This window comes from Rhinatrema bivittatum, chromosome 8, assembly GCF_901001135.1.
Source record: "Rhinatrema bivittatum chromosome 8, aRhiBiv1.1, whole genome shotgun sequence".
In the NCBI taxonomy this organism is placed as follows: Eukaryota; Metazoa; Chordata; class Amphibia; order Gymnophiona; family Rhinatrematidae; genus Rhinatrema; species Rhinatrema bivittatum.
In genome coordinates, this window is record NC_042622.1 from 143,017,985 (window position 1) to 143,044,847 (window position 26,863).

A 26,863-nucleotide genomic window follows, 5' to 3' on the forward strand; every position below is an offset into this window, starting at 1 on the left:
CGTGGCCGGAGAACAGTTCGAGACAACCTCCCCCACAGGGCTCCTGCCAAGTCTTCCCAATGAAGGCTTGTCGACCCACTCTTCCATTCCCAGGATAGGCAGCAGTCTGTCTGTCTTCTGTGAGGAGTGGGTCAAGATCACCTCAGATCAATGGGTCTTAGACATTCTATGACATGACTGCGTTTTGGAGTTTGCTCGACCCCCCCTAAGGGACAGGTTCCTCTTCTTCCCCTGCGGAAGCTTTCAGAAGCAGGCCATGGTCCAACAGACACTCAACCGCCTCTTGACCCTCGGGGCCATCCTCCTGGTGCCACTGAGGGAACAAGGATTAGGCCATTATTCTGTCTACTTCGTTGTTCCCAAGAAAGAAGGCTCCTTTCGTCCCATTCTGGACCTCAAGCTGGTCAACAAGGCTCTCAAGGTGCCTCACTTTCATATGGAGACCTTACGGTCAGTCATGGCGGCGGTGCACCGCGGGGAGTTCCTGGCCTCCTTAGGCCTCCGTTAGGTCCATCTCCTCATTCCCATCTTCAAAGCACAATGATGCTTCCTGCGTTTCAAAGTCATCGGCCAGCATTTCCAGTTCCAGGTTGGCGACTGCGCCCCACACCTTCACCAAGATCATGGTAGTGGTGGCAGCTGCTCTAGGCTGGGAAGAAATCTTAGTCCATCCCTACCTGGACGACTGGTTCATTCGGGCGAAGTCAAAAGAACTGTGTCTTCTAGCGGTGGAACGATTCTTGCACCTTCTTCGTGCTCTCGGCTGGGTCGTAAATTTCCCCAAAAGCAACCTTCTCCTTCTCAGACCCTAGACTTTTTAGGAGCACGCTTCGATACCATTGCCGGGAAAGTCTTCCTGCACCAGGATCGGGCTCAGTCTCTTGTTAGGCTTGGCTCCTCCAGAAGGGAGGAGTTAGCAATCTGTTATGATCTACTCCTCAAGAAGGGAGGAATTAGCACTCTGTTGTGGATTAGACTGCAGAGTTTAGCAGTCTGTTGTAGATCTGCTCTTCCAGAGAGGAGGAGTTAGCAATCTATTATCGAGCTCCCCCTGTAGGGGAAGGAGTTAGCAGTCTATGGATCTCCTCCTGGAGAGAGAGGAGTTAACAATCTGTTATCAGTCTCTGCTGCTATAGGTAGCAATCTGTTATGTCCGCTTAGGGAGTTAGCAATCTATTATGGATCACCCTACCGAGGGGAAGAGCTAACAATTGTAATACTCCGTAGGCGGAGTTAATGATCTGTGGTGGATTGGCTTCCCACAGAGTGGCAGTCATATAATACCGCTCTAGTAGTGTATGGAATGAACACTTGAGGTAAATTGGTGAATCCCTGGGCCGATGGCAGATGACAGCGCCCCCCAGGAGGATATCCTGAAAGGGACCACCGGTTAGGCTGGAGTATGGAGACAAACACAGAGTTCTTTATTTAGACAGGAAGTAGAACTACCAGAGGTGGCAGTAGTGAGCTGATGTGCCTGGCAGGGCTGAAGTCCCTCAGATACTGGAATTGCGGTCTCTGGGTTGCTGAGTTGTAGTGAGTAGACAGGGTATGCTGGATACATAACCAGTAGTAGATGATACACTCACATGTGTAGAGATCTGTAATGGCTTCTCTGCAACAGAGTCTTCAGTATATTCAGGAACAGGAGCCGTAGGCGAGTGCTGGTTCCTATAAGCAGTCTGAAATGAGAACTCACAATATCTGTGTATGAGATGGTTTATGGAAGGAGAAGAGTCTTTGGAGAGTTTTAGGAACATAGGCCCTCGTGGAGCGAGTACCGGTTCCTATCTGCAATCTATAATAGTAATGCACAAGATATAGGTATATAATAGCTTCTGAAATAGAGTTGAGAAGAGATTTAGGAACAAGGGCCCTCGTGGAGCGAGTACTGGTTCCTATCTGCAGTCCACAATAATGACTCACGATCTCCGTACCTGCGATAATGTCTTAGACTGAAGGGAGTCTTGGAGATTAGGAACATAGGCCCTCGTGGAGCGAGTACCAGTTCCTATCTGTAATAGAACTCACTGTGTTCACGTCTGCGATCACTTCCAGGTAGTCAGGAGTCTTCTGAGCATTCAGGGATGTAGGCCCTCGGAGAGAGTACCGGATCCCGTCTTAGCAATCTGAAATCAAGAAGAGAGAGCGGGGCCCCCGAGGAGCAGGTACCCCTAGTAAGGTGGTGGAGGCAGAGCAGCGGAGAAAGAATTCCCCTTGCTAACTCGATTCATAGTTGCAAGCAAAGACCTTTTAAAGTGGAAGCGGATGACGTCACTACGGGGGGATGCCCCCGAGGTTTGCGCCCTTGCTAGTACAAACTCTGGAGCGCGCGCACCTTTACGTCATCAGGAACATGGCGGATCCGCAGCGTCAGGCCAGCCCGGCAATTCCAGGAAGTATGGCGAGGAGAAGCCGCGGCAGCATCTGTCCATCACTCCCGAAGGGAGTCGCCACTAAGGTAGAGAGGGTGGAGCGAGGGCGAGAACAGGCACGAACGCAGCACTTGTAATGCAGGTCCAGCGCTTCCGGAGCCTCCAGCTTCCCACAGCGTGGGATTACCTCCAAGTCCTAGGCACTATGGCTTCTACTATAGATTGTGCCGTGGGCTTTTGCGCATATGTGCCCCTTACAGAGGGCGTTACTCTTCCGCTGGAAGCCAGTATCTCAGGATTTTCAAGCCCTACTTCCACTGCCCGACATAGCCAGCCGCAGCCTGGGCTGGTGGCTCAGCCTCTACCATTTGCTGAAAAGAGTGGATCTGGAGGTCCCACAGTGGTGATAGTCACAACGGATGCGAGCCTCTCTGGTTGGGGAGCAGTGTGGCAGTCTGCTCAGGGACTTTGGACATCACTCCAGGCCTCATAGCCAATCAACCGGCTGGAGACCAGAGTGGTCCGTCTCGCCCTGCAGAGATTCCTCCCTTTGGTTCATCATCAAGCGGTGCAGATTCTCTCAGACAATGCAACCACGGTGGCATACATCAATCGCCAAGGAGGGACGAGGAGCCAACATGTCGTTCGGGAAGCGGACAAAGCTGATAGCGTGGGCGGAGCTGTACCTTTCTCTCCTCGCCAGGATCGACATCATTCAGGCGGACTTTCTAAGCCGACAACGCATAGATCCAAGGGAGTGGGAGCTCTCCGAGGAAGCAGTGTCACTCCTCTTCAGCAGATGGGGAGCCCCACAACTGGATTTGATGGCAATGCTCGAACACGAAGGCTCCCCGCTTCTTCAGCTGCCGACGAGAACACGGCGCAGAGGGCGTGGATGCTCTCGTCCTTCCCTGGCCGCAAAATCTCCTCTATGTATTCCCGCCATGGCCCCTGGTGGGCAAGGTGCTGCACAGAATAGAGCTTCATCAGGGGCCTATCATTCTGGTGGCCCCAGAATGGCCTCGAAGACCATGGGTTTGCAGACCTGGTCAACCTAGCGGTCGACAGTTCTCTCTGCCTCGGACACCTCAAGAATCTTCTGCGCCAAGGGCCAGTATTTTAGACCGGGCAGATCGCTTCTGTCTTGCATGGCTTTTGAACGGCGGAGGTTGAGGAGACGTGGCTATCCAGAAGCAGTAGTCTCCACGCGAAAGATGTCCACCTCCATTTCCTATGTCCGGATCTGGAAAGTGTTTGAGGCTTGGTGCGCTTCCATGGACATCTCTCCACGCTGGCCTTTCATTGCACGTGTTTTCTTTCCTACAGTGTGACCTGGGCAAGGTCCGGCCATACAATTCCCTGCGGGTTCAGGTTGCAGCACTTGGGGCTCTGGTTCGTCATCAGGAGGCAGCTCCTCTTTCTGCTCATCCGGATGTCATCCGATTCTTGAAAGGAGTAAAGCATGTCAGACCATAGATTCACCTCCTCTGTCCTTCGTGGAGTCTCAACTTGGTCCTTCAGGGGCTCACCGGCCTGCCATTTGAGCCTTTGCTGAGCGCATCTCTCAAGGAGCTCACCCTCAAGGCAGCCTTCCTTGTGACCATTTGTTCTGAGCGCCGGATCTCGGAGTTGCAGGCTCTATCCTGCAGAGAACCTTTTCTCCATTTTACGGACTTCGGGGTGTCCCTGTCCAAGGTGCCCGCCCTCCTTGCCTAAGGTGGTTTCGCCTTTTCATCTGAATCAGTCGGAACTTCCTTCGCCACTGAGGATCGGCGGGAACTTCGGAGAATGGATGTCAAGCGGGTTCTTATTCGTTATCTGGAGGTCATCAATGAATTTTGCTTCGGACCACCTGTTTGTTCTCTGGAGTGGTCCCAGGTGCAGCCACCAGGCATCCAAAACCACGATTGTGTGCTGGTTGAAGGATGCCATTGCCTCAGCATATATTGGTGTTGGCCATCGCCCTCCGGTCGGCATCAAGGCTCATTTGCTCCGTGCTCAAGCACCTCCTGGGCTGAGAGTCTATCTGTCTCTCCGCAGGAGATATGTAGAGCTGCTACATGGAAATCGTTGCATACCTTTGCACAGCACTATCGCTTGAATCTGCAACCTCCTGGGTTTGGCTCCTTTGGCGACCAGGTCCTTCGAGCTGGGCTATCCGGGGCCCACCCTACGTAGGGAAGCTTTGGTACATCCCACTGTCCGGACTGATCCGGGTACATATAGGGAAAAGAAAATTATTCCTTACCTGCTAATTTTCGTTCCTGTAGTACCACGGATCAGTCCAGACTCCCACCCTCAGAATCATGGGTTTGGGATAGTGGCTCTCCTTACCAGCATCTGTTTTCCTCTCTGCTGTTATTACTGTTTCTTACCATTTGGTTCATGTTGCAAGATTTTTGCCTATTGGCATGTTTCTTTCAAAATTTTGATGAAGTTCATGAGTATTTTATACCGATTCCTTGATCCATCCAAACTTTTTCTTGCTTTGATATTCTTAATACTGAAGGGACAGAGAGGGCGCTCCAGCTTATAAGAGGCCAGCCTTCGAGTTTTGCTCTGACGCCACCTGCTGGAAAGGGGACATACCCACTGTCTGGACTGATCTGTGGTACTACAGGAACGAAAATTAGCAGGTAAGGAATAATTTCCTTATTTAGCTGGCCTTAATAAAGTGAAAGGATGTATTTTCTGTATATAATGAAATTGAAAGATAAGGGGTCATGATATGCAGTTGGTAGAAGAAAAACTGTATTCAGAGGATGGTGGGAAGCCTGGAATAGCTACCACTATAGGTAATGGAATCTAAAGCATGGCATAAGTTGATCAAATTTGGGACATACTAAATTCGAGGTGAGAGAGTAAAAGTAGTGGGGATAGGAGAGCTGGGAGTAAGGGGCACTGGTTATTGAAACATATATGCTCAATCACATGGAACATGAGGGCTAAGAAGGGGAGAAGTTAAAAGGTAATGATGCAACCATACTGCTGCTATTTGCACAAGTTTTGAAAGACACAAGTTCAACCATCATGAAACTGAAGCAAGAGATATTCTTGGGCAAAGGAAACTGGGCAGACAATATCTACTATGTTACTGTTTGGATTCTATACAAGCTTTAATGGCCTGCTGTAGCTCAAGTATATTGGCACGGTGGAGTTTCTGAAGTGGCTGACTTTGTGGTATTTCTCTAGGCCTGGTGAGCCACAGTCTGCGCAGGATAAGGCACGGATGGATAAAGAATATCTCTCACTCATGGCTGAGCTAGGAGAAGCTCCGGTACCAATATCGATAGGATCCTCATCAGGGCCTTCCAGCTCGGCTCTTCAGGGTGGGCCAAGACCGTCAAGTGGCCCAGGGAGCAACCAGCTGCCTCCGGTAAGTCTTTACTTTTTTTAGTGAAGTGTGTAGGATTGACCACCTATTACTGACAGTAATATGGCATCATGTACCGTATTTTCTGGCGTATAAGACGACTTTTTAACCCCTGAAAATCTTCTCAAAAGTCGGGGGTCGTCTTATACGCCGGGTATCGTCTTATAGGGCAGCGCTTCTCACCGGTGTGTCGCCAAGCATTCCTGGAGAGGGCAGGGGAGGGAGGAGAACTGTGCATGCACTCTTACCTGCATTAAAAGAGAGGTGTCCAGGAGAGGATGGGGAGACAGGAAAACTGCACATGCACTTACAGCTGAGTTAAAAAGAGAGACATTCCTGGAGAGGGCAGGAGAGAGGGCGGATAACGGTGTGTGTTGTGTTTGAGCACGCACGCTATTTTATTGCCGCCCATCCAAATAGCGGGTGCAAAGCAAGTGGGATTTTAAACACATGCACCTTATGTTAGTTTTGACGAGAAACTATACAGACAGTTCTCTTTGAAAATCAGCTGCTCTTCCTTCGCTGCTGCCGTTGCCGCTGGGCTATCAGCACGTTCAAGCCCAGCGGGAACGGCAGCGGTGCAAAAAAAAAAAAAAAAGCTGTGGCATCCGCGGCTGGCCTTTTCTTCTCCCCCCCCCCCGACCCGGAACAGGAAGTGATACACAGTGCGGTGTGCGGGAAGGAGAAAGCCGTGCCGCATGAAAAAATAGCAGCGGCGACAGCAGCATCGGCCCCCGAGCAATCGAAGCAGCTGATAATAGGGAAAGGAGAGAGCAGCATGAGCCTCCCGCGGCCAATGGGATTCTTCTTTCTTGGCCTGTGGGGGCTGGAGGAGGCGGCTGCTGCAGCTACTATTTGTGCTTTGGGGGAGGGGAGAGGAAGTGAGTGAGAGAGAGCGAAGCAGCCAGCCAGTGTGTGAGAGAGAATGTATTTGATTGAGAGAATGTGTGTGATTGAGAGAAACTGGTCAGAGAGCTCATGTGTGTGTATATGTGAGAGACAATGAAAGTGACTGCTCAAGGAGATGACTGATGTGTATGTGAGTGTGAGAGAGAGAAAAAGCATGGAAGTGAGAAATCTGGGTATGTGAAAAAGCATGGGAGTAAGAAGCCTGATTATGTGAGAGAGAGCATGGGGGTGGGAGGGCTATGTGTGTGTGCATGCATGAGAGAGAGACTGGTTGATAAGGTGACGGTGTGGGTGAGAGAAAGAGACTGGTGTGTGTGAATGTGAGAGAGAGAATGTGATTCAGGGAATGAGAAGCCTGTGCACGTGGAGAGCGAGCATGGAAATGAGAGACTGGTGTGTGTGTGTGTGACAGAGAAAGTGATTATGAGAGTGAGAAGCCCGTATATGTACGGTAAGCAGAATACGGGAGTGGGAAGCCTGTGTGTGTGTATGGCATGAGAGAAACTGTTCAGGAAGATGTCTGGTGTGTGTGTCAAAGACTGGGAAATGATTGGTGTGTGAGAGACAGAAACTGGTCATGGGGGCATGACTGGTATGGTGTGTGTGTGTGTGAGTGACATGGACCCTAAGGAAGAGGACCATGAGTATAGAGCTTAGCCACTACTGCTGCTTCTGGTGTGTGCTACGGCCTGCATGGAAGAGGAGTAGGAGAGCTGCTGGAGGGGGTAAGTAAAGGTGGCTTTTTAAGTTTATTTTTCTTGATTGACTGCCATTTTAATTATTTAATATTATGTGATGTGTCTGCTTTTTTGAAATATTTTATTGGTGTTTGGAGAATGTTTAGTTTTTATGAGTTTTTAATTGTTGGATGTTATTCTGTTCATAGCTGTTTTGAAACATTTATTCTGCTTATTAGTATAGTTTTACAATTATTTCTGTGTGGGGATCTATAGCTGCTTGCTAGTTCTGTTTTCCTAATGAGAGGTGTATTGGTTTTTAGGGCCTGATATACGGTATTTGTAGTGTTTCCTTTTCATAGATAGGGTTGCTCCTGTTTGAGTGTAAAATTATTTTTTTTCTTAAAATGTGTATAAAAAAGGGGGGGTTGTCTTATACGCCCAGTGTTCTTATACACCGGAAAATACGGTACTTAAGGAACAGGAAAGAACAGACTTATGTGGAAAAATGTTAAAATTACAGCCTTTTCTCCCCTCCCCCCCCCCCCATTTCCTTCTCTAGAACCGTCCTCCGTGGATGAACTCAGGCCCTTCAGATAATCGGCCCTATCATGGAATGCACGGGGGAGGGCCAAATGGCCCTGGAGGCCCCCACAATTTCCCTCATGCCATGCCCAGCATGGGTGGGCACCATATATCTCACAACCCTAGTGGACCCCCTCTACCTTGGATGCAACCCCCTCCTCCTCCTATGAATCAAGGCCCGCACCATCCTGGTCCTCTTCCAATGGGTAAGTAACTCTGATTTAGAGAGATGTAGGCAACTACCTGATGGTCTGGATCTTTTTGCAATTTTTTCTCAAACATTAAAGATATTTATTGGAAATCAATGCTTGATGTACACTAGACTAGAGAATGCATAACAGGTTCATACCACTATTGTGATGGGCAGAAATATAGTTTTTAAAAATGGGGAGGAGGAGGGAGTTAAATGTCAGGTTTTATTTCTTTAAGCTTACAAATTATACAAAGCATATGTTAATTTCTCCCAGGACAAGCAGCATGGTAGTCCTCACATGTGGGTGACATCAGCAGACTGAGCCCTATCACAGAAAACTTTTTCTGTCAAAGTTTCTAGAACTTTTGACTGGCACACTGAGCATGCCTAGCATGCCATAATCCCTGTAGCCACAGGGGTCTCCCTTCAGTCTTTCTTTTTCCGCACTGCGGTTTGCCTCGCGGTTAGGAGCTCTGAGAATTTGTCACTTTTCCTCACGGAAACAACTTGAAGTTTTCTTCACAAAACGTTCCCTCATAGGGGTCTCCCATCGCGACATTGTTTTCCTTGACGCTCTGTGAGTAAGTTCCCCAGTTTTCAGTTGGTTCCGGCTACCTTGCCTCTGTTCCCACAGGCCACCGACCATTTTCGCGGCCCTTTGTTCCACCATGGAGATGAGTTTTAAAAAATGCCCGGAGTGTACACGTACGATATCAATTACTGACCCACATGATGTCTGTGTGTTGTGCCTCGGCTCATCACACAATGTTGGTCCGTGCCCAAGCTGTGCTCAGATGACCCTGAAGGGCAGGCGTGCCTGGCTAGATAAGATGGAGTCCCTGTTCAAAATAGTTAACTCCATCAACATCTACAGTCATCACCGGCAGGAACATCGACAAAGTCCATCGAAAAACCTCGCCGGGAGCAGCAAGGCAGCGGTGACAGTCCATCACCAACAACATCTAAGGCATCAGCATCTACTTCCTCTGTGCTGGAGAAAGACCGGACCGGGCACAGAGGGAAACTTAGTCACCGGCACAGACGCGATTCCATTCCCGGTGCCGCCACCGCATCATCTTCGATGGCTATCGAGCAGATTGCGAAGAGGACACGAGTAGAGGAGCCTCCTACCTCTTCTCCACCCGAGATACCGAGGCAGTCCCCTCCTGGGGAGGTGCCAGTAGTGCCTAGCCTGCCTCCCCCTGTAGCTGCATTACCTATACCAGCTTCCAGGGAAGAGCTGGACATGCTTGTCCGACAGGCGGTCCTTGATGCCCTCCAGAGCCTTCATCTACCATCGATGCCGACCCCCATAAGGGCAACGACACCAGAGCCATCGATCTTCACACCGTTGCTCGACCGCCTGGATACACTCATTGGAGCCCTTCCGATCCAGCCTGGGCCATCTGTACCGAAGCGACCGACTGAGTTTCCGAAACACCCCAATACCCATTCCGAGGTCTTCGGAAGACTAAGGCACGGACTCCAGTCCTCTTCCAGCACTGCTTCCACCGATGCCGGAACCAGTTCCTGGTCCGTCTGGGTTCTCGGGATCGAGACGCCCACGATTCCACTCGATGCTGCCAAAGTCTCCATCGGTGCTGCCGCATCCGCCATCAAGGGATCCATCAATGCCATTACGTCCTGGGGTAACAGGTTATTTTCCCTCCCTCGGGATCTCAACCAGAGACACACTGTATGACCCATGGGATGATTTTGGCACAGACTCTTCTACGGAAGACATTATCAGAAACATCTCCTCCAGAAGAAAGGAGACTTTCTCCCCCAGAGGACCTTTCCTTTGCCAATTTTATAAAGGAAATGTCAGACAATCCCTTTTGAACTGGTCACAGAGGAAGACGCACGTCATAAAACATTGGAAGTCCTCCAATTTGATGCTCCCAAAGAAATTATGGCTCTTCCCGTCCACGAGGTACTCTTGGATCTCCAACATCGTCTTTGGGAGCAACCTTGCCCTGTCCCACCAGTAAATAGGAACACAGATGCAATGTATCTTGTCCAGCATACTCCAGGATTCCAAAAGCCACAACTACCCCACCAATCAGGGGTATTTGAATCCGCACAGAAAAAGCCAGGAGGCTGCACCTTCACTCTTCGTCTCCACCTGGAAAAGACTAAAAATTCCTAGGTATTTTGGGTCACAAAATCCTTCAGGAATCTATGCTAGTGTCATGCATCGCTGCATATTAACTATTCATGACTCAGTATCAGAGGAATCTCTGGAAGCAAGTTCAGGGAATAGCTGACACTCTTCCCCAACAAGATAACCTCAACATCATACTACAGAAAGGCATTGAGGCTGGAAAGCATGAAGTAAGAGCTGCTTACGATTCCTTTGAAACTGCTTATCAGCTACGGGAATCAGCACCAGAAGGTGGACTTGGCTTAAGGCATCTGATTTGCGCGCTGAAGTCCAAGACAAGCTCGCTGATCTGCCGTATACAGGAGAAAATCTATCCGGCGACAAGATACAGGATGCAGTGGCTCAACTGAAAGACCATCATGAGACCCTGCATCAGCTGTCCACGATTACAACAGAGGCTCCTTCCTCTGCAAGAAGGACCACGAGAAAGGACCCCAGAAGACCGTTTTATCGCTCACGCAGGTACTACCCATCTACATCTCGCGTGAGACCAACCAAACCACCTCAGAGAGGACATCCACGACAGCCTAAACCATCCAGGCCTCAGCCAGCCCCGCGAACAGGCAAAGACTCTGGATTTTGAAATCTATCCAGAGAACAGCAGCCACTTCACAAATCCAAAACCACACTTGCCAGTAGGAGATCGAATTCACCATTCCATAACCAACTGGCTCAGCATTATCGCAGACCAATGGCTGTTATCCATCATAACCCAGGGATACCATCTAAACTTCCTCATGCTACCCCCAGATTCACCACCCAATACACTGTAGATACAGAAAGATCACACAACCCTTCTAGAGTCAGAACTGTCCACCCTTCTGAGTGCCAGGGCTGTGAAAGCCGTTCCCTGGGAACAGCAGGGCAGAGGGTTCCACTCCAGCTATTTTCTCATTCCAAAGAAATCAGGCGGCCTCTGCCCCATCCTAGACCTCTGCAATCTCAAACAAATTTCTACAGAGAAAAATTCAGGATGGTGTCCCTGAGCACCATGCTTCCCCTTCTGCAAACAGGAGAATGGCTCTGTTCTCTGGATCTTCGATGCTTTTGCTCACATTCCAATATCCCCACAGCACCGCAAATACCACCATTTTTATTGTGGGACAACATTTTCAGCACAGAGTTCTGCCTTTCGGACTTGCCTCGGCACCCCCTGTATTTACAAAATGCCTAGCAGTAGCTGCAGCCCATCTAAGCAGGAACAGCATACATGTGTTTCCTTACCTGGACGACTGGCTGATCGGGAGCCAATCCAAGCAAGGAGCTCTCAACGCACTCAAGCTCACGATCAATCTACTACACTCATTTGGATTTCTCATCAACTACCAAAAATCCCACCTGACTCCATCTCACTTCCTTACTTTCATCGGAGCAGATTTTGGACACCACAGTCGCAAAGGCCTTCCTGCCCAACGACCACGCAGTTACTCTCCAAGCTAGCTTTGTCTCTGCGCACAAAAAGAAACAGCCTCAGCCCATCAAGTCCTAACATTGCTGGGACACATGGCTTCCACGGTCCAAGTTACTTCTGTGGCCAGACTGGCCATGAGAATAACTCAATGGACTTTGAAATCTCAGTGGCTCCAACCCACTCAACCTCTTTCATCCCAGATTCATGTAACCCACCAGTTATATCTATTGCTTCTCTGGTGGACAAACAGACAACTTGCTGACAGGTCTACCCTTCCAGCAACCAATTCCACAAGTGACCTTAACCACAGACGCATCCAACTTGGGTTGGGGAGCTCATGTGAACAACCTCCAAACTCAAGGGACTTGGATCCAACTCAAAGTATCAAATCAACTTCCTAGAGCTTCGATCCATACGTTATGCTCGCTATGAGTTCAAGGACTGCCTTTCACACAAGACTATTCTCATGCAAACAGACAACACGGTTGCAATGTGGTACTTGAACAAATGAGGAGGAACAGGCTCTTATTTCCTCTGCCAAGAATTCACGCAGATCTGGGCCTGGGCTCTTGCACACTCCATGCATCTCTGGGCCACTTATCTTGCAGGCATACAAAACGTAGTAGCAGATCGCCTCAGTCAACAGTTCCATCTTCACAAGTGGTCTCTGGATCCTGTGGTAACGACCAGAATCTTCCAATGCTGGGGTGAACGAACAATAGACCTCTTTGCATCCGAGCTGAATCACAAAGTGGACAGATTCTGCTCCCTACACAGCCAACAAGGCAAGTTATCCATGGACGCCTTCACTTGCCCCTGGAACACAGGCCTCCTATTCGTGTATCCCCCGATACCACTAATAGCCAAAACTCTCGTGAAACTGCAACAGGACCAAAGGGTCAATGATACTCATAGCCCCATATTGGCCTCGACAAGTATGGTTTCCCATGCTTCTTGACCTCTCTATCAGAGAACCAATTCGCCTGGGCACAGCACCCACTCTTATAACTCAGAACCAAGGCATGTTACGCCATCCGAATCTTCAAACCCTAACCCTTGCAGCCTGGATGTTGAAAGCTTGAACCTCCAACCACTCAACCTTTCAACTGATGTTTCTCAAGTGCTTATAGCTTCACGAAAGCCTTCCACACGAAAATCCTATTGTTCTAAGTGGAATAGATTTACCACATGGTGCACGCAGAAAAGTATAGACCCTTTTTCCTGCCCCACTCTCTATCTTTTAGACTATCTCTGGCACCTTACAGACTCTGGCCTCCAGACTTCCTCGGTACGGGTACACCTTAGTGCCACCTCAGCTTACCACAAGGCAGTAGGGGATGCCCCAATAACAGCGCAACCCCTTGTGAGTTGGTTTATGAGGGGCCTGTTAAAACTTAAGCCCCCTCTACGGCCACCAGTTGCAGAATGGGACCTAAACATAGTACTTACAAGGCTCATGCGCTCCCCGTTTGAGCCTTTGCACTCCTGTGATAAGTTTCTTACATGGAAAGTTCTCTTCTTAGTAGCCATTACATCTGCTCGAAGGATTAGTGAGTTACAAGCACTTGTCACATACTCACCCTATACAAGGTTCCTACATGGCAGAGTGGTCCTCCGTACTCACCCTATATTCCTTCCCAAGGTGGTTACTGACTTTCACTTGAATCAGTCTATAGTCTTGCCCAACTTTTTCCCAAGGCCTCACTCTCACCAGGGTGAGAGAGTTTTTACACACCTTGGACTGTAAACGTGGAGGACTAGTCTAGTGGTTAGAGCAGTGGGCTACGAACAAGGAGACCAGGGTTTGAGTCCTGATATCGCTCCTTGTGACCTTGGGCAAGTCACTTTACCCTCCATTGCCTCAGGTGCAAACTTAGACTATAAACCCTCTGGGGATAGGGAAATACCTACAGTATCTGAATGTAATCCGCTTTGAAGTGCTGAAAAAATTGCAAAAAGCGGTATATAAATCTAAATAAATAAAATAAACTTGCATTTTACCTAGACCGCACTGCAGTCCATAGGAAATCCACCCAACTCTTTGTTTCTTTCGATAAAAAGTGGGAGTTGCAGTGGGCAAGCAAACTCTCTTCAGTTGGCTAGCAGACTGTATTGAATTCTGCTATGACAAAGCAGGCCTTCCTCTCCAGGGACGAGTGAAGGCGCACTCAGAGCCATGGCAACCTCAGTAGCACACTATCGTTCAGTACCAGTTGCTGAAATCTGTAAAGCTGCATGATGGAGCTCTCTTCACACATACTGCCTTGGCCAATCCGTCTTGAACTTATTTCCAGTATAATCCCAACTCTTTCCACATCCATCTGCTGTGATTTTCAGGCTGCCTCATGTTTCCCCAACAGTACACCAGTTGTTGTGCCTGTTGCACAAGTTGTACGCTGTTGGTCCAAGTTAAATATGACTCAGCCTGTAGCTTGCTAATCACCCACTTGAGGACTACCATCCTGCTTGTCCTGGGAGAAAGCAGAGTTGCTTACCAGTAACAGGTGTTCTCCCAGGACAGCAGGATGTAGTCCTCATGAAACCCACCCGCCACACCACGGAGTTGGATCCAAAACGTAGTTTTATTTTTTTGCTCGCACCTTTTGCTACAAACGAGACTGAAGGGAGACCCCTGTGGCTCGAGGGATCAGGCATGCTCAGTATGCCAGTCAAAAGTTCTAGAAACTTTGACAGAAAAGTTTTCCATCTGCTGACGTAGGCCTCACATGTGGGTGACATCTTGCTGCCTGGGAGAACACCTGTTACAGGTAAGCAACTCCACTTTCTCCTAGAACAAGCAGGGTGGTGTAGTTCTCACACATGGGTGACATCAGATGGAGCCCTGCATGTAAAACTTGCTAGTTTCTAGAACTTTGACTAGGCATATTGAGCATGTCCGGCATGCACTATACCACATGTCCATGTTGGATCCCTCTTCAGTCTTTTTTTTTTTTTCCCCGCAGAACTGTTGCCTCGTGGTGAAATGAACTTGTCTTTTCTTTGGAAATTGCCTTCAATTTTTTCCACTGATAACTTTTGGGGTTTCTTTGCAGGTCCCTCTTCGGTTCCCTTTAGCATCTATCAGGTTTTTTGTTGGTTCAGTAAGTTTATTTTGGCTTCCATTCCCCCTTTGGCGGTGTCTAGGTGCCCTCTGGCATCTGTCACCCGCCATCATCGCCTGTTTTTCCCCTTTCTGTTCACATCTGCATGGCCTCATCCGGTTTCCATCGATTGCCCCCCCCCCCCCCCCCACCTGCTCGAGAACTATGTCCATCACGGACCCACATGACATGAGTATCCTCTGCCTGGGGGCATCGCATGACATCTGGGTTTGTCACTTATGTGGTCAGGTGACCCCAAAGGGGCATCATGCTCAACTCAAGATGGAGGAGCTCTTTGGGTCGAGGAAGTCTGAGGCATCGGTGATATCGACACGCAGGACATAGTCAGTGACATCAGCGGGGCTGTTGGTCCTGTCAGTTCCGCCGGCAGATAGGGGTGCCAATGACTAGCCCATGTTGGTCTCTTCCATGTCGAGGACATTGGGTTTATCGTCAATCTCGACACCAGGGAAAGACCAGGCTGGCACCAAGAGAAGCCAAGGAAGCATTTGCACCAGTCGCCTTCGATGCACGATGCCGGTGCATGCTGGGATGCCCGTGAATCCACCCCACGGCGAGGAATGCTCGTCCTCCATCCTTGCTGGGGTTCCACAACTGTCTCCACCGATCCTGATGTCAGTCACCAATCCACCTCAGGGATCCAATTAAAGAAGTGGCCACCCCTCCTGCCTCCCAGTTGGTTTTTGCTTTGGCATCTTTCGAGGAGGAGCTGAAGCGCAGAGTTGAGCTGGTGGTCGAATGGGCCCTGCACGGCATTGAGCCAGTAGCACAGATGGTGCCAATACTCACGCTCTCCCTGCTGGAACCACTGCTGGGAACGGCGCAGTGTGCTCCTTAATGTGTTACTGACCCAGTTGGCGCCAGTTCCCATGAGGCCATCGATGCCCGGCAAAGTACCGATGCTTCCCCTGACTTATCTAGTGCTCATTGTCAGTTTCTCCGAGGCCTTCAGTCCTCCGTCCAGCTTTGCCAGTGCCTCTGGACGAAGGCCGATCACCTAGGGACCCATCCCCCATGGATTACAGTGAGGATGAGGCCCCGCATGACCCCCTGGGAGGATGACTTGACTGAATCCTCCAACGAGGACTCGGAGGGTCTCCCTTCAGAACAGTCTCCTCCAGAGGAACGAAGGTCTCCCCTGGAGGATCTGACCTTTGCAGATTTTGTGAGGGCAATGACTGAGGCCGTCCCTTTTCATTTGATAACTGAGGACACCAGGCACAAGATGCTGGAAATCCAGTTCGTGCAGACTCCTAAAGAGGTCATGGCGGTCCTGATGCACGAGATCATTAAGGAGTTGCTGTTGAGGATCTGGGAGTAGCCCTTCACAGTACCTTCTGTAAATAGGAAGGTGGATGTGGCAACAGGCTACCGGATTTGAAAAGCGTCAGCTGTCATGCCAGTCAGTTGTGGTCGAATCTGCTGTCAAGAGGGTCAAGTGCTCTCAGACCCATGATTCAGCGACCCGGTGAAGGATCATAGAGCGGTGGATGCTCTTGGAAGGTGTTCTAGGAGGCCATGCTCATTGCCCACGTCACATCCTACCCAGCTCTACATGAGACAATATTCATACAGCCTCTGGAAGCAGGTGCAGGATGTGGCCAAGTGGCTTCCTCTGCAGCAGCAGCAAGGTGCGCCAGGGCCTGGAGTGTGGAAAACGGGTTTGCTCAACCTACGATTTTTTTTTTTGACAATTTTTATTATGAACAAAACACGTCCACATAATACATAATAGTACATTGGAAAAACTACAAGGTTCAAGTAGCTTTTCAATAAGCGCTAATACAATATTTCCTACAATAGAGCTAGCAGATACTGAACTTGCCACCCCCCAAGGCACCAAGTTCCAATTAGTGCTTTGCCCTCCCTCCCCCCTTCCCTTCCTCTCTCACTTCCCTTCCTCCCCAGCTGAGGTGTGGGTGGCAAGATGTTAAATCATATCCTAATCTGGATGTTGTATAAAGGGCTTCAATAAAGACCAGGTTCTATAAAACTTTGGTAGTCACATCTGATTGCTGTCATTTTTTCCATAAGATGGATATGCCTGAGTTTGGTAAGCAGTTGTTTGCAAGGTGGGGTATCTTTGGACTTCCACTGGGCAGCCACCAATAATTGAGCCGCTGTCACTACATATGTAAATAATGCCTGTTGCGCCTCTGAGAATGCTTCATATGGGAGTCCCAAAAGCCAGATTTCAGCCCTAAGTGGGATCTCAATCCCTAGGGTTTTGACCAACAGATCCTGACACTCCTGCCAAAATTTTTGGAGTTGTGGACAGTGCCACCACATATGGAGGAAAGAACCCACCTGAGAACATTGCTGCCAACATAGAGAAGAGCGCCCCGGAAAACATTGTGCAATCCTGGCTGGGGAGTAATGCCACAGATACAGGAGTTTATATCTGTTTTCCATCATAGCGGCTGACATTGATATCTGACCCAAGTGGCTAAAGTATTCCTCCCATTGACTCAGGTCCCATGTAACTCCCAAGTCCACTTCCCAGGCCTGCAAATGTGCAGCAGCCGAGGACTGTCTTCCCCCCCCAAGTAGGTGATAGATTTTAGAGATCGGTTTTCCCAATTTTCTCGCCGAAATGCAGTAGCCTTCAAACAGTGTACGTCCCTGTTTTAAATCAGAAATGACCTGTCTCGTGAGAAGAAAATGTCTTAACTGAGCATAAGCAAAGAAGCCAGTAGTGGGTAAGCCAAAGGTATGTTGCAAAGACTCAAAGGGGACCATCCCTGACCGCCACACCTGTCCCAAGCTGCTGAGGCCCCTCTCCTCCCACCTCTGAAACACCTTATTAGTTTGGCCTATAGAAAAATCCCTTAAATATCGTATGGGAGAAAGTATAGAATACGTCTTAGTGCCCACTAATAACTGCTTCCAATATTTCCAGATAATGATAGTGCTCTGTGTAGCCAGGGGGGAAATGTGAGACCTCCCTATGTGGGAGCCCGCTCGTCCAAAACAGAGTAAATTGGATTCCCTGTACGTACCAGAATCAGTCCAGACCGTGGGTTGTTTCCCCCTTCCAGCAGATGGAGTCAGAGCAAAAGCTGAGAAGGCGGACCCCTATTAGTAAGAGCGCCCTCTGTGTCCCCTCAGTATTCCTCTGACTCAAGCAGATGCGGGTCTCACCTCCGGTTCCCCTCTTAACTTTCAAGAATTAGTGGTTTAGTTTCTAGTTCTCTTTTCTTTTCGTGGATGGATCTGGCTCTTTAAAAAAAAAAAAAAAAAAAAAAAAGTATTAATAAAGGGAAGCTGGGAGTCTTTACCTGGCTTTGGGTCTGAGCTTGCAGGCAGGACTCTTGTCAGGGGCTGGGCTCTCTCTCTGTATATCTTGCTGTCTCATTTCCCTGGATTGGGGTAAGTGTGGTTTTTACTTTTCAGCGTTTGGTTTTCTGCTGCCTGTGGTGTAAGCTGGTGGTCCAGCCTCTCCCCCATTTTGCCAACCCTGCTGCCTGTCAGCAGCAGCCCTAGTTGGTCAGAGAAGTGCCATTCCTCTGACAGACTACAAAAAAAAAAATCTAAAGCCAAAGGACACCGTTTGAGCAACGAGGGAGCGTTTTGATGGTGTACCTGCTCTCCGGGGTCAAGCTTGTGTGTGTAAGATGCAGCGTGGTGTCTCAGCTGCAGGCAGCTTTCGGAGCTCTTCTCAGTCTTGCCTCCATGCTGCGCGCTGCCCCGCATGCAGGTAGCTGGCCTCCCGCTTGTCTCGGAAGGGTCTGTGTGCTAGGTGCCTCCGGGGGGGGGGAGGGCTCCTCTAGGCCGGACGGACGCTCTGTTTCGCGCGCTAAATCGCGCCGGCGTGTTGCAGGGCCGGCCCTGTTCCCGTCCTACGCGGGAATGGCGGCCATCTTGGATTCCTCCGATGCTGCCTCGCCCCCGATTCTTACTCCGGGGGACTTACCTGACGGTGGGTTCTTCCTGCTCTGCTCCCCCCACCCCGGGCCTTTTTTGACGGACTTCATTTTATTAATGCACAGTACCTATCTGGCTCGGCTGAGCCAGCACCAGCAGCCGCTTGACCCGGTTTTGCCCCCCCCCCCCCCACCACCGAAGCCAGCACCAGCAGCCGCTTGACCCGGTTTTGCCCCCCCCCCCCCCCCCACCACCGAAGGTCCCTAGGGTGGAGGAGTCCCAAGGGGGGGGGGGTTGGGGGTCGCTCCTGGCTCGGCTGTGGGTCCCATCAATCTCTCGGGTGCGGGTGGTCTCGCAGCTCCCTCCTCCTCCTCAGGACCCCTTTGGGGATCCGGTTCTGGATGACGCAACCCCACAGGTAAAAGGTGATGACCCCAGGGTTCTCCGGCTATTTCAACGGGATGAATTAGACCACCTCATTCCACACGTTCTGGATGAATTGGATTTGGATCCTCCACAGGAATCTCTGGAGCCCATTACCACTTCCAAAAAGGGGGATCCATTTCTGGTTGGGCTCCGTCCGCCGGCTAAGACTTTTCCATTTCATCCTAATCTCCTGCAATTGTTAACTAAAGAATGGGACACCCCTGAGGCATCCCTGCGGGTCAGCAGGGCCATGGACAAGCCATACCCACTCCCAGAGCAGTACCTGGAGCTCCTCAAGGTGCCTCGAGTGGACTCTGCGGTGACGGCGGTCACAAAGAGAACTACCATCCCAGTCATGGGAGGTGCTGCCTTGTGAGATCTGCAAGACCGCAAACTCGAGGTTTATTTAAAGCGGGTTTTTGAAGTATCCGCTTTGGGTGTCCGGGTGGCGGTCTGTCGCTCTTTGATGCAGCGAGCAGGGTTAAGGTGTGTCCAGAAACTTCTTAGTTCCCGAGACCTTTCCTTGGAGGAGGCGCAGCAAGTGGAGCGCCTGGAGGCGGTTATTTCATATGGGGCAGATGCCTTATAAGATCTTCTCCGGGTCTTAGGGTGGTCCATGGTGTCCGTAGTCTCAGCGAGGTGTCTCCTTTGGCTACGTAACTGGTCTGCAGACTCGTCATCTATGGCTCAGCTGGGTTCGCGCCCTTTCAAAGGGAAATTACTGTTTGGAGACTAACTGGACCAGCTGATTAAGTCGCTGGGCAACAGTAAGGTGCATAAGCTGCCGGAGGACCGGCCTCGCAGTTCCAGGGTCTTCAGTTCCTCGCGCACCCATTCCCAGGGGCAGCATTGTTTCCAACAGTCTAGACCTCCAGCTCACAAGTCTCCTGCTTCTAGATTGCAGTCTTGGTCTCAGTCCTTTCGCGGGCGGCGGCCCACTCACGATACCTTTACTCAAGGAGCAGCCTCTAAATCCTCCCAGTGAGGTGTTGCCGGTCCGCTCGTCGACTCCCAGAATAGGGGGACGTCTCCCTCTTCCTCTGGGAGTGGGCGAGATCACCTCGAACCGTTGGGTCTTGGATATTCTACAACACGGTTACGCTTTAGAATTCGCTCGGCCTCTTCGGGACCATTTTGTCTTCTGCCCATGTGGGCCGTCCAGCAAACGGGAGGCTGTCCGCCAGACCCTCGATCGCCTTCGTACTCTCGGGGCCATCATTCCAGTGCCTTTAGCGGAATACGGGCGCGACCACTACTCTGTCTACTTCGTGGTTCTCAAAAAGGCGGGGTCCTTTCGGCCAATCTTGGTCCTCAAGATGGTCAACAGGGCTATCTGTATTCCTCACTTTCGGATGGAGTCCCTTTGGTCGGTAATTGCGGCGGTACGCCGCGGCGAGTTCCTGGCCTCGATGGATTTGATGGAGGCTTACCTTCATATTCCCATCGGAAAGGACCATCAGCGCTTTCTGCGGCTCAAGATCTTGGGGCAGCATTACCAATTTCAGGCTCTGCCCTTTGGCCTTGCAACGGTGCCTCGAACTTTCACCAAGATCATGGTGTTGGTAGTGGCAGCTCTGCAGAAGGAAGGCATCTTGGTCCACCCTTATCTTGACGACTGGCTCATCTGGGTGAAATCCAGTGACCTGTCAGCAAGCCATCGGCAGGGTTCTGCATCTTCTTCAGTCGCTGGGCTGGGTGGTCAATTTTGCCAAGTCAGCTCACCCCGTCGCAGTCTCTCGACTTCTTGGGAGCGCATTTCAATACCGATGTGGGCAAGGTCTCTATCAGAGTGCAGCGAGCTCTGGCCCTTCAGTCGCAGGTACGACGCTTTCAGATCCTTCTTCTCCCTACCGCCTGGGATTATCTGCAGCTTCTGGATACCATGGCCTCCACCATAGATGTGGTCCCATGGGCTCTGGCACACATGCGACCATTACAGAGAGCCTTGCTTTCCCGCTGGAAGCCGATCTCCAGGGAATTCCAGGCTCCTCTACCGGTTCCTCCATTAGTCAGCGGCAGCCTCTCATGGTGGCTCAGTCTGGACTACCTCCTGCAGGGAGTGGACTTGGAAATACCACGCTGGATAGTCATCACTATGGATGCCAGTCTCGCAGGCTGGGGAGCGGTGAGCGGCCAGCTCTCGGCACAGGGCCAATGGACCCCGGATCAGGCAGCCAGGCCGCTAAACCGTCTGGAAACGAGGGCTGTCCATCTAGCACTCGAGCGGTTTCTCCCACAGGTCCACGGCTGGGCGGTTTGCATACTGTCGGACAATGCCCCAATGGTGACTTATATAAACCCAAGTCCTTAGGAGAAGAATTAGGGCACCCAGCGAGACCATTTTGAATTTTTCTCTTACGAGACATCGGTTCAATGCTCTTAGATCTAAGATGGGACAAAGGCCTCCAGTTTTCTTGGGAACCAGGAAATACTTGGAGTAAAACCCATTACCCTGATTTGGCGGAACAGGCTCAACTGCTCGAGCCATTAAGGGGGCGGAGAGCTCTAGACAAAGTATTTGCTGGATCATTGTAGATCTCCATATAGGACACGGAGGAGATTGTGGAGGGGTCTGTTGGAAGTTCAATCTGTACCCCTGCCAAATGATGGCTAGGACCCATTGATCCAAGATGACAGAACCACCGGTCGGCAAAGATTTGTAGACTGCCCCCGAGTGGAGGATTGTTCCTCGGGGGGTACGGATTGCTGGCTTAAACTCCCTTCTCCCCCAGTCAAAACCCCATGGCAGGATTCTGCCTTGCTCTTGGCCTAGCTGGTGCCCACTGGGGTCTTGCTCTAGCAGCCGGCAGATAATACTTCCGCAGCCTGTAAAAGGGACATCTTGAGGCTTGCTGCTATGGCTTTTTGCCAGAGGACTGAGGGCCTGAGGTGCTGGCTGATAGCTGCTGGAGAGTTTCATGGTAATCCTTCGGAGCTGCACTACCACTTCTTTGATCTCATCTCCGAAGAGATTCTCCTCTGTACAGGGCAGCCCATTCCAACTGAAAAATGGAGACTTCCTCTATGTTCAGTCAGTTTAGTCCATTGCAGATAGCTTATAAGTTCCTACTAGCAGATGGAAGTAGAGAACAAGCTCGCCGATGTCACTCATTATATGCATCTGTTCTGACACTAACCTGCCAGTATTGTCTCGAGCAGATGGTGAATGTGCTTTCTGTTTTTTTCTGTGGCTTCAGCCTAACTGTATGTAGTTACAGATTGGGCTCTTGAGCTGACGGCTAAGCTCTTGCTCCTCAGTTGTGTTAGAGGAGGGCATATAACATTTATGTGCTCTACCCTGTTCGACTCTGAATTTGGTATGATGGTGGAATTCAAATGTTTGAAGATGTGGAGAAAGCTTGCCAATTCGTAGATAAGTTGTAAATGGATATGCACGGATGGCTGCACTTCTAGTGGCGAGTGATTTTACGTATCTGGCATTCAGTCCTTCTGATCACAAAGTTTGAAAATTCAAAATGGAGTCTGGTTACACAGGTTACACTCAACGCACAATAAAGCTCTGGAATGTGTTGCCAGAGGATGTGGTTAGTGTAGCTGAGTTCAAAAAAGGTTTGGATAAGTTCTTGGAGGAGACGTCCATTAACGGTTATTAATCAAGTTTACTTAAGGAATAGCCACTGCTATAAATTGCAACAGTAGTTTGGGATCTTCTTCGTGTTTGGGTAATTGCCAGGTTCTTGTGGCCTGGTTTGGCCTCTTGAAACAGGATACTGGGCTTGATGGATCCTTGGTCTGACCCAGCATGGCAATTTCTTATGTTATCATTTTGCTTGTTCCCAGATTATGGACGTGGTATCGCTCCGACTAGGTGAGTGGTATCTGCTCACAGTTGGGATTGTTCACTTCATCAATAAGTATTGATCTGCTATCTGATTTAAAGTAGTAGGTCCTAAGTTTTTGCCAGTTCGTGGAGAAGATTGTGTGTATATAGCAGGAAAGCTGGAGTGTGCGCCAGTACATAAGGAGGGCACTCAAGATGGCAGCGTTTTTCTAAGTTGGGGCATAGTGGACTGCATAATCATGCTGGAGGTGGTCTTTGCGAAAGTGGGATTTGAATAAATTCTGGAAAAGGAGTTTCAGAGGCTGTCTATCGCAGGAGGGCCCTCAACGTGGTAGTAAAGGTCGAACTGAAATATGCTTTGTTACAAAAAAAACTTCATTTGGCCGTTATCTGCTGTTCAGCAGGTGAGCAGAAGCGATATTTTCCTAGGACAGGCAGGATGGTAGTCCTCACACATGGGTGACATTACATGGAGCCTGGCACGGAAAACGTTTGTTAGTTTCTAGAAACTTTGACAAACAAACTGAACATGCCCAGCATGCCACTATCCACATGTCCATATGGGGTTCCTCTTCAGTCTCTTTTCTGTGACACTGAAACATCACAACCGTGATTCCGGGGACAATCTGGTTTCGCTGCTGCCTCCTCAAGCTGTCCTGTCCTCGTCAGCATTCGAGGAGGAGAGTCAGAGACGTGTGCAGCTGGTGGTCGGCCGGGCCCTGCAGGGCATTGACCCACCGGGACTGCCGCCACCACCAGAGCACATTCCATCTGTGCTTGTGCCTTTGTTGGAGCGGCTGGACCTGCTGCTCAGTGTTTTGCTGACGCAGCCTGTCCCGATATTCCGGATCCTCTTGTTGATGAAGGGAGCATCGATGCGGCCTCTACTGGTGGCTATCCTGGTGAGTGACTCTGCCGATGAGGATAGGCCGTCTGGGTCAATGGCACCACTTCCACACAAGGCACCCCAACCGGTACTAGCCCTTCCTGGTCCTTCGGGATCAATGCTGTCTGAGCCACAGATTCCTTAGGTGCTCCCAGTGCCCACAGGGCCTTCATTGCCAGTGCACCCTCCAGTTCCAGTGATGCCTTCGGTGCCTGCACTGATGCCATTAGTGCTGACGAGATCATCAGGGTCTCGGCTTAAAACCTCAATGGGGACTCCACCTCAAGTGTCCCCGGGTACACAAAGTGAGGAGGATGCCTCCTATGATCCTTAGGAGGGTGAGGCATTCCCATCATCAACAGAGGACTCTGAGGACTTGCCTTCCAAGCCGCCTTCTCCTGAGGAGAGGCATCAGTCCCCACCGGAGGATTTAACTTTTGCCCGGTTCGTGAGAGCCATGGCAGAATCGGTGCCTTTTCTGCTCCTGATAGAGCAGGATTCCAGGCACAAGATGCTGAAAGACCTGCAATTTGTAGATGCTCCAAAAGAGGTGCTCGCTGTACCAGTGCACGACATCTTTAAAGATTTGGTCATCTGGCTATGGGAGCATCCCATTTTCATCCCACCAGTAAACTGGAAGACTGCTCCCTGGTACAACCCACCACAGAATTTGAACGCCATCAGTCTGTAGTGGTGGAATATGCTTTAAAAGAAAGCAAAGAGATTACGCACTCATGCTTCGGCTTCTCCGGGTCATGAGCATAGGGCCCTGGACGTTCTGAAAAGGAGGGTCTTCCAAGGGTCCATGTTGGCAGCCCGGATTATGTGCTATCAGCTCTGTATGAACCAATATACCAGTGTTTTCTGGAAACAAGTCCAGGATCTGGAGTGCCTTCCACAGCAATTTCAGGAGGATTTCCTGAAGGTGATCCAACAAGACTTGGAATGTGATAAACATGAGGTTCGCTCGGCTTGCGCTGTTTGAAACAGCGGCAAGAGTAGCAGTGGCAGGCATTGGAGCTTGACGCATGGCTTGGCTTTGGGCCTCTGACCTCCAGCCTGAAATATAATTCCATCTGGCAGACCTGCCCTGTACAGAGGAGAATCTCTTCGGAGATGAGATCAAAGAAGTGGTAGTGCAGCTCTGAAGGATTACCATGAAACTCTTCAGCAGCTATCAGCCAGCACCTCAGGCCTTCAGTCCTCTGGCAAAAAGCCATAGCAGCAAGCCTTAAGATGTCCCTTTTACAGGCCTCGGAAGTATTGTCTGCCGGCTGCTAGAGCAAGACCCCAGTGGGCACCAGCTAGGTCAAGAGCAAGGCAGAATCCTGCCATGGGGTTTTGACTGGTGGAGAAGGGAGTTTAAGCCAGCAATCCGTACCCCCGAGGAGCGATCCTCCACTCGGGGGGGCAGTCTACAAATCTTTGCCGACCGGTGGCTCTGACAGCTTGGACCAATGGGTCCTAGCCATCATTTGGCAGGGGTACAGATTGAACTTCCAACAGGACCCCTCCACAATCTCCTCCGTGTCCTCTATGGAGATCTACAATGAACCAGCAAATACTTTATCTAGAGCTCTCCGCCCCCTTAATGGCTCGAGCAGTTGAGCCTGTTCCGCCAAATCAGGGTAATGGGTTTTACTCCAAGTATTTCCTGGTTCCCAAGAAAACTGGAGGCCTTTGTCCCATCTTAGATCTAAGAGCATTGAACCGATGTCTCGTAAGAGAAAAATTCAAAATGGTCTCGCTGGGTGCCCTAATTCCTCTCCTAAGGACTTGGGAGGCTTTGCTCCCTCAATTTCAAAGATGCGAACGCTCATTGCAATCTCCCCCTGTTATCAGATATATCTTCATTTTCTGGTGGGGAAGGAGCACTATCAATATCGGGTGCTGCCTGTCAGCCTCTCATCTGCACCCCGCGTCTTCATAAAATGCCTGGCGGTAGTGGGAGCTTATCTCAGGAAACACTGGGTGCATGTCTTCCCCTACCTGGACAATTGGCTCATCAAGAGTGACACCAGACAGTATGTGTTGCATTCTCCACTCCACCGTCCGGATCCTGGAGGACCTGGGATTTCTAATCAACTACCCGAAATCCCAGCTAGCTTCATCACTACAGGTGGACTTCATCAGGGCCAGGTTTGATACGGTCCACAGGAAGACATTTTTATCCCTGGAGGAGAGGTGGCTCTGGCAGGATCAATCTCTTGCAGCCATCACGTCTCTGCGCACCAGATCCTTGAGTCTCTTGGGGCATATGGCAGTGACGGTGCATGTCATGCTTTTTGTTTGACTACACATGCACAGTGGACATTGTGCACTCGGTATCAGGCCACCCAGGACCTTCAAGCTTGCATCCTAGTCACCACACCACTTCGGCAATCTATCTTGTGGTGGGAGACCCTGTCCAACCTAGAGGTGGGAATGCCTTTCCAGGTCTCTCCGCCTCAGGTTCAGTACATGTGCAACCCACATGGGTTGGGGAGCCCATGTTGCAGACCTCAGCACCCAGGGCCAATGATCCTTGCAGGAGCAGAGTCTTCAAATCAACTTGCTGGAGCTCTGGGCGATCTGGTAGGCCCTATGGGCATTTCAGGATCACTTGACAAACAAGATAGTTCCAGTGCAAACCGACAGCCAAGTGGCAATGTGGTACCAGAACAAGTAGGGGGGAACTGGTTCATTTCTCCTCTGCCAAGAGGCGGTATAGATCTTGTCCTGGGTGCTCTTGCAGGGCATTCTCCTGTGGGCCATATTCCTGCCAGGGGCTGAAAATGTGATGGTGGACACTTTGAGTTGGGCTTTCCACCCCCACGAATGGTCCCTGAAACAAGAGGTGACAGATCAGATCTTCTGCCTTTGGGTGACCCCAGACATAGACCTGTTTTCCTCCCCGTGCAACAGGAAAGTGGATAAGTTCTGCTAACTAGTTGGGACAGACGGCCAGCTGGTGTCATATGCCTTCATGCATCTTTGGGGCACCAACCTCCTATATGCATATTCTCCACTCCCACTAGTCTCAGACACTCCTGAAACTTCAACAGAACCAAGGTACCATGATCCTGATCACATCTTA

At 50.3% G+C, this 26,863-nt stretch overlaps 1 protein-coding gene across 1 annotated transcript in view; it reads left to right on the forward strand.

Annotated features, from left to right (window-relative positions):
• The window catches only part of SF1 (splicing factor 1), a 218,213-nt gene that overhangs the window by 161,271 nt on the left and 30,079 nt on the right, over positions 1-26,863 (forward strand). The window contains exons 9-12 of the mRNA XM_029611672.1: positions 5,568-5,751; positions 7,897-8,125; positions 9,640-9,649; positions 19,326-19,337. Coding sequence (XP_029467532.1) covers positions 5,568-5,751; positions 7,897-8,125; positions 9,640-9,649; positions 19,326-19,337 — 435 coding nt within the window. The remainder of the gene's footprint in view (positions 1-5,567; positions 5,752-7,896; positions 8,126-9,639; positions 9,650-19,325; positions 19,338-26,863) is intronic.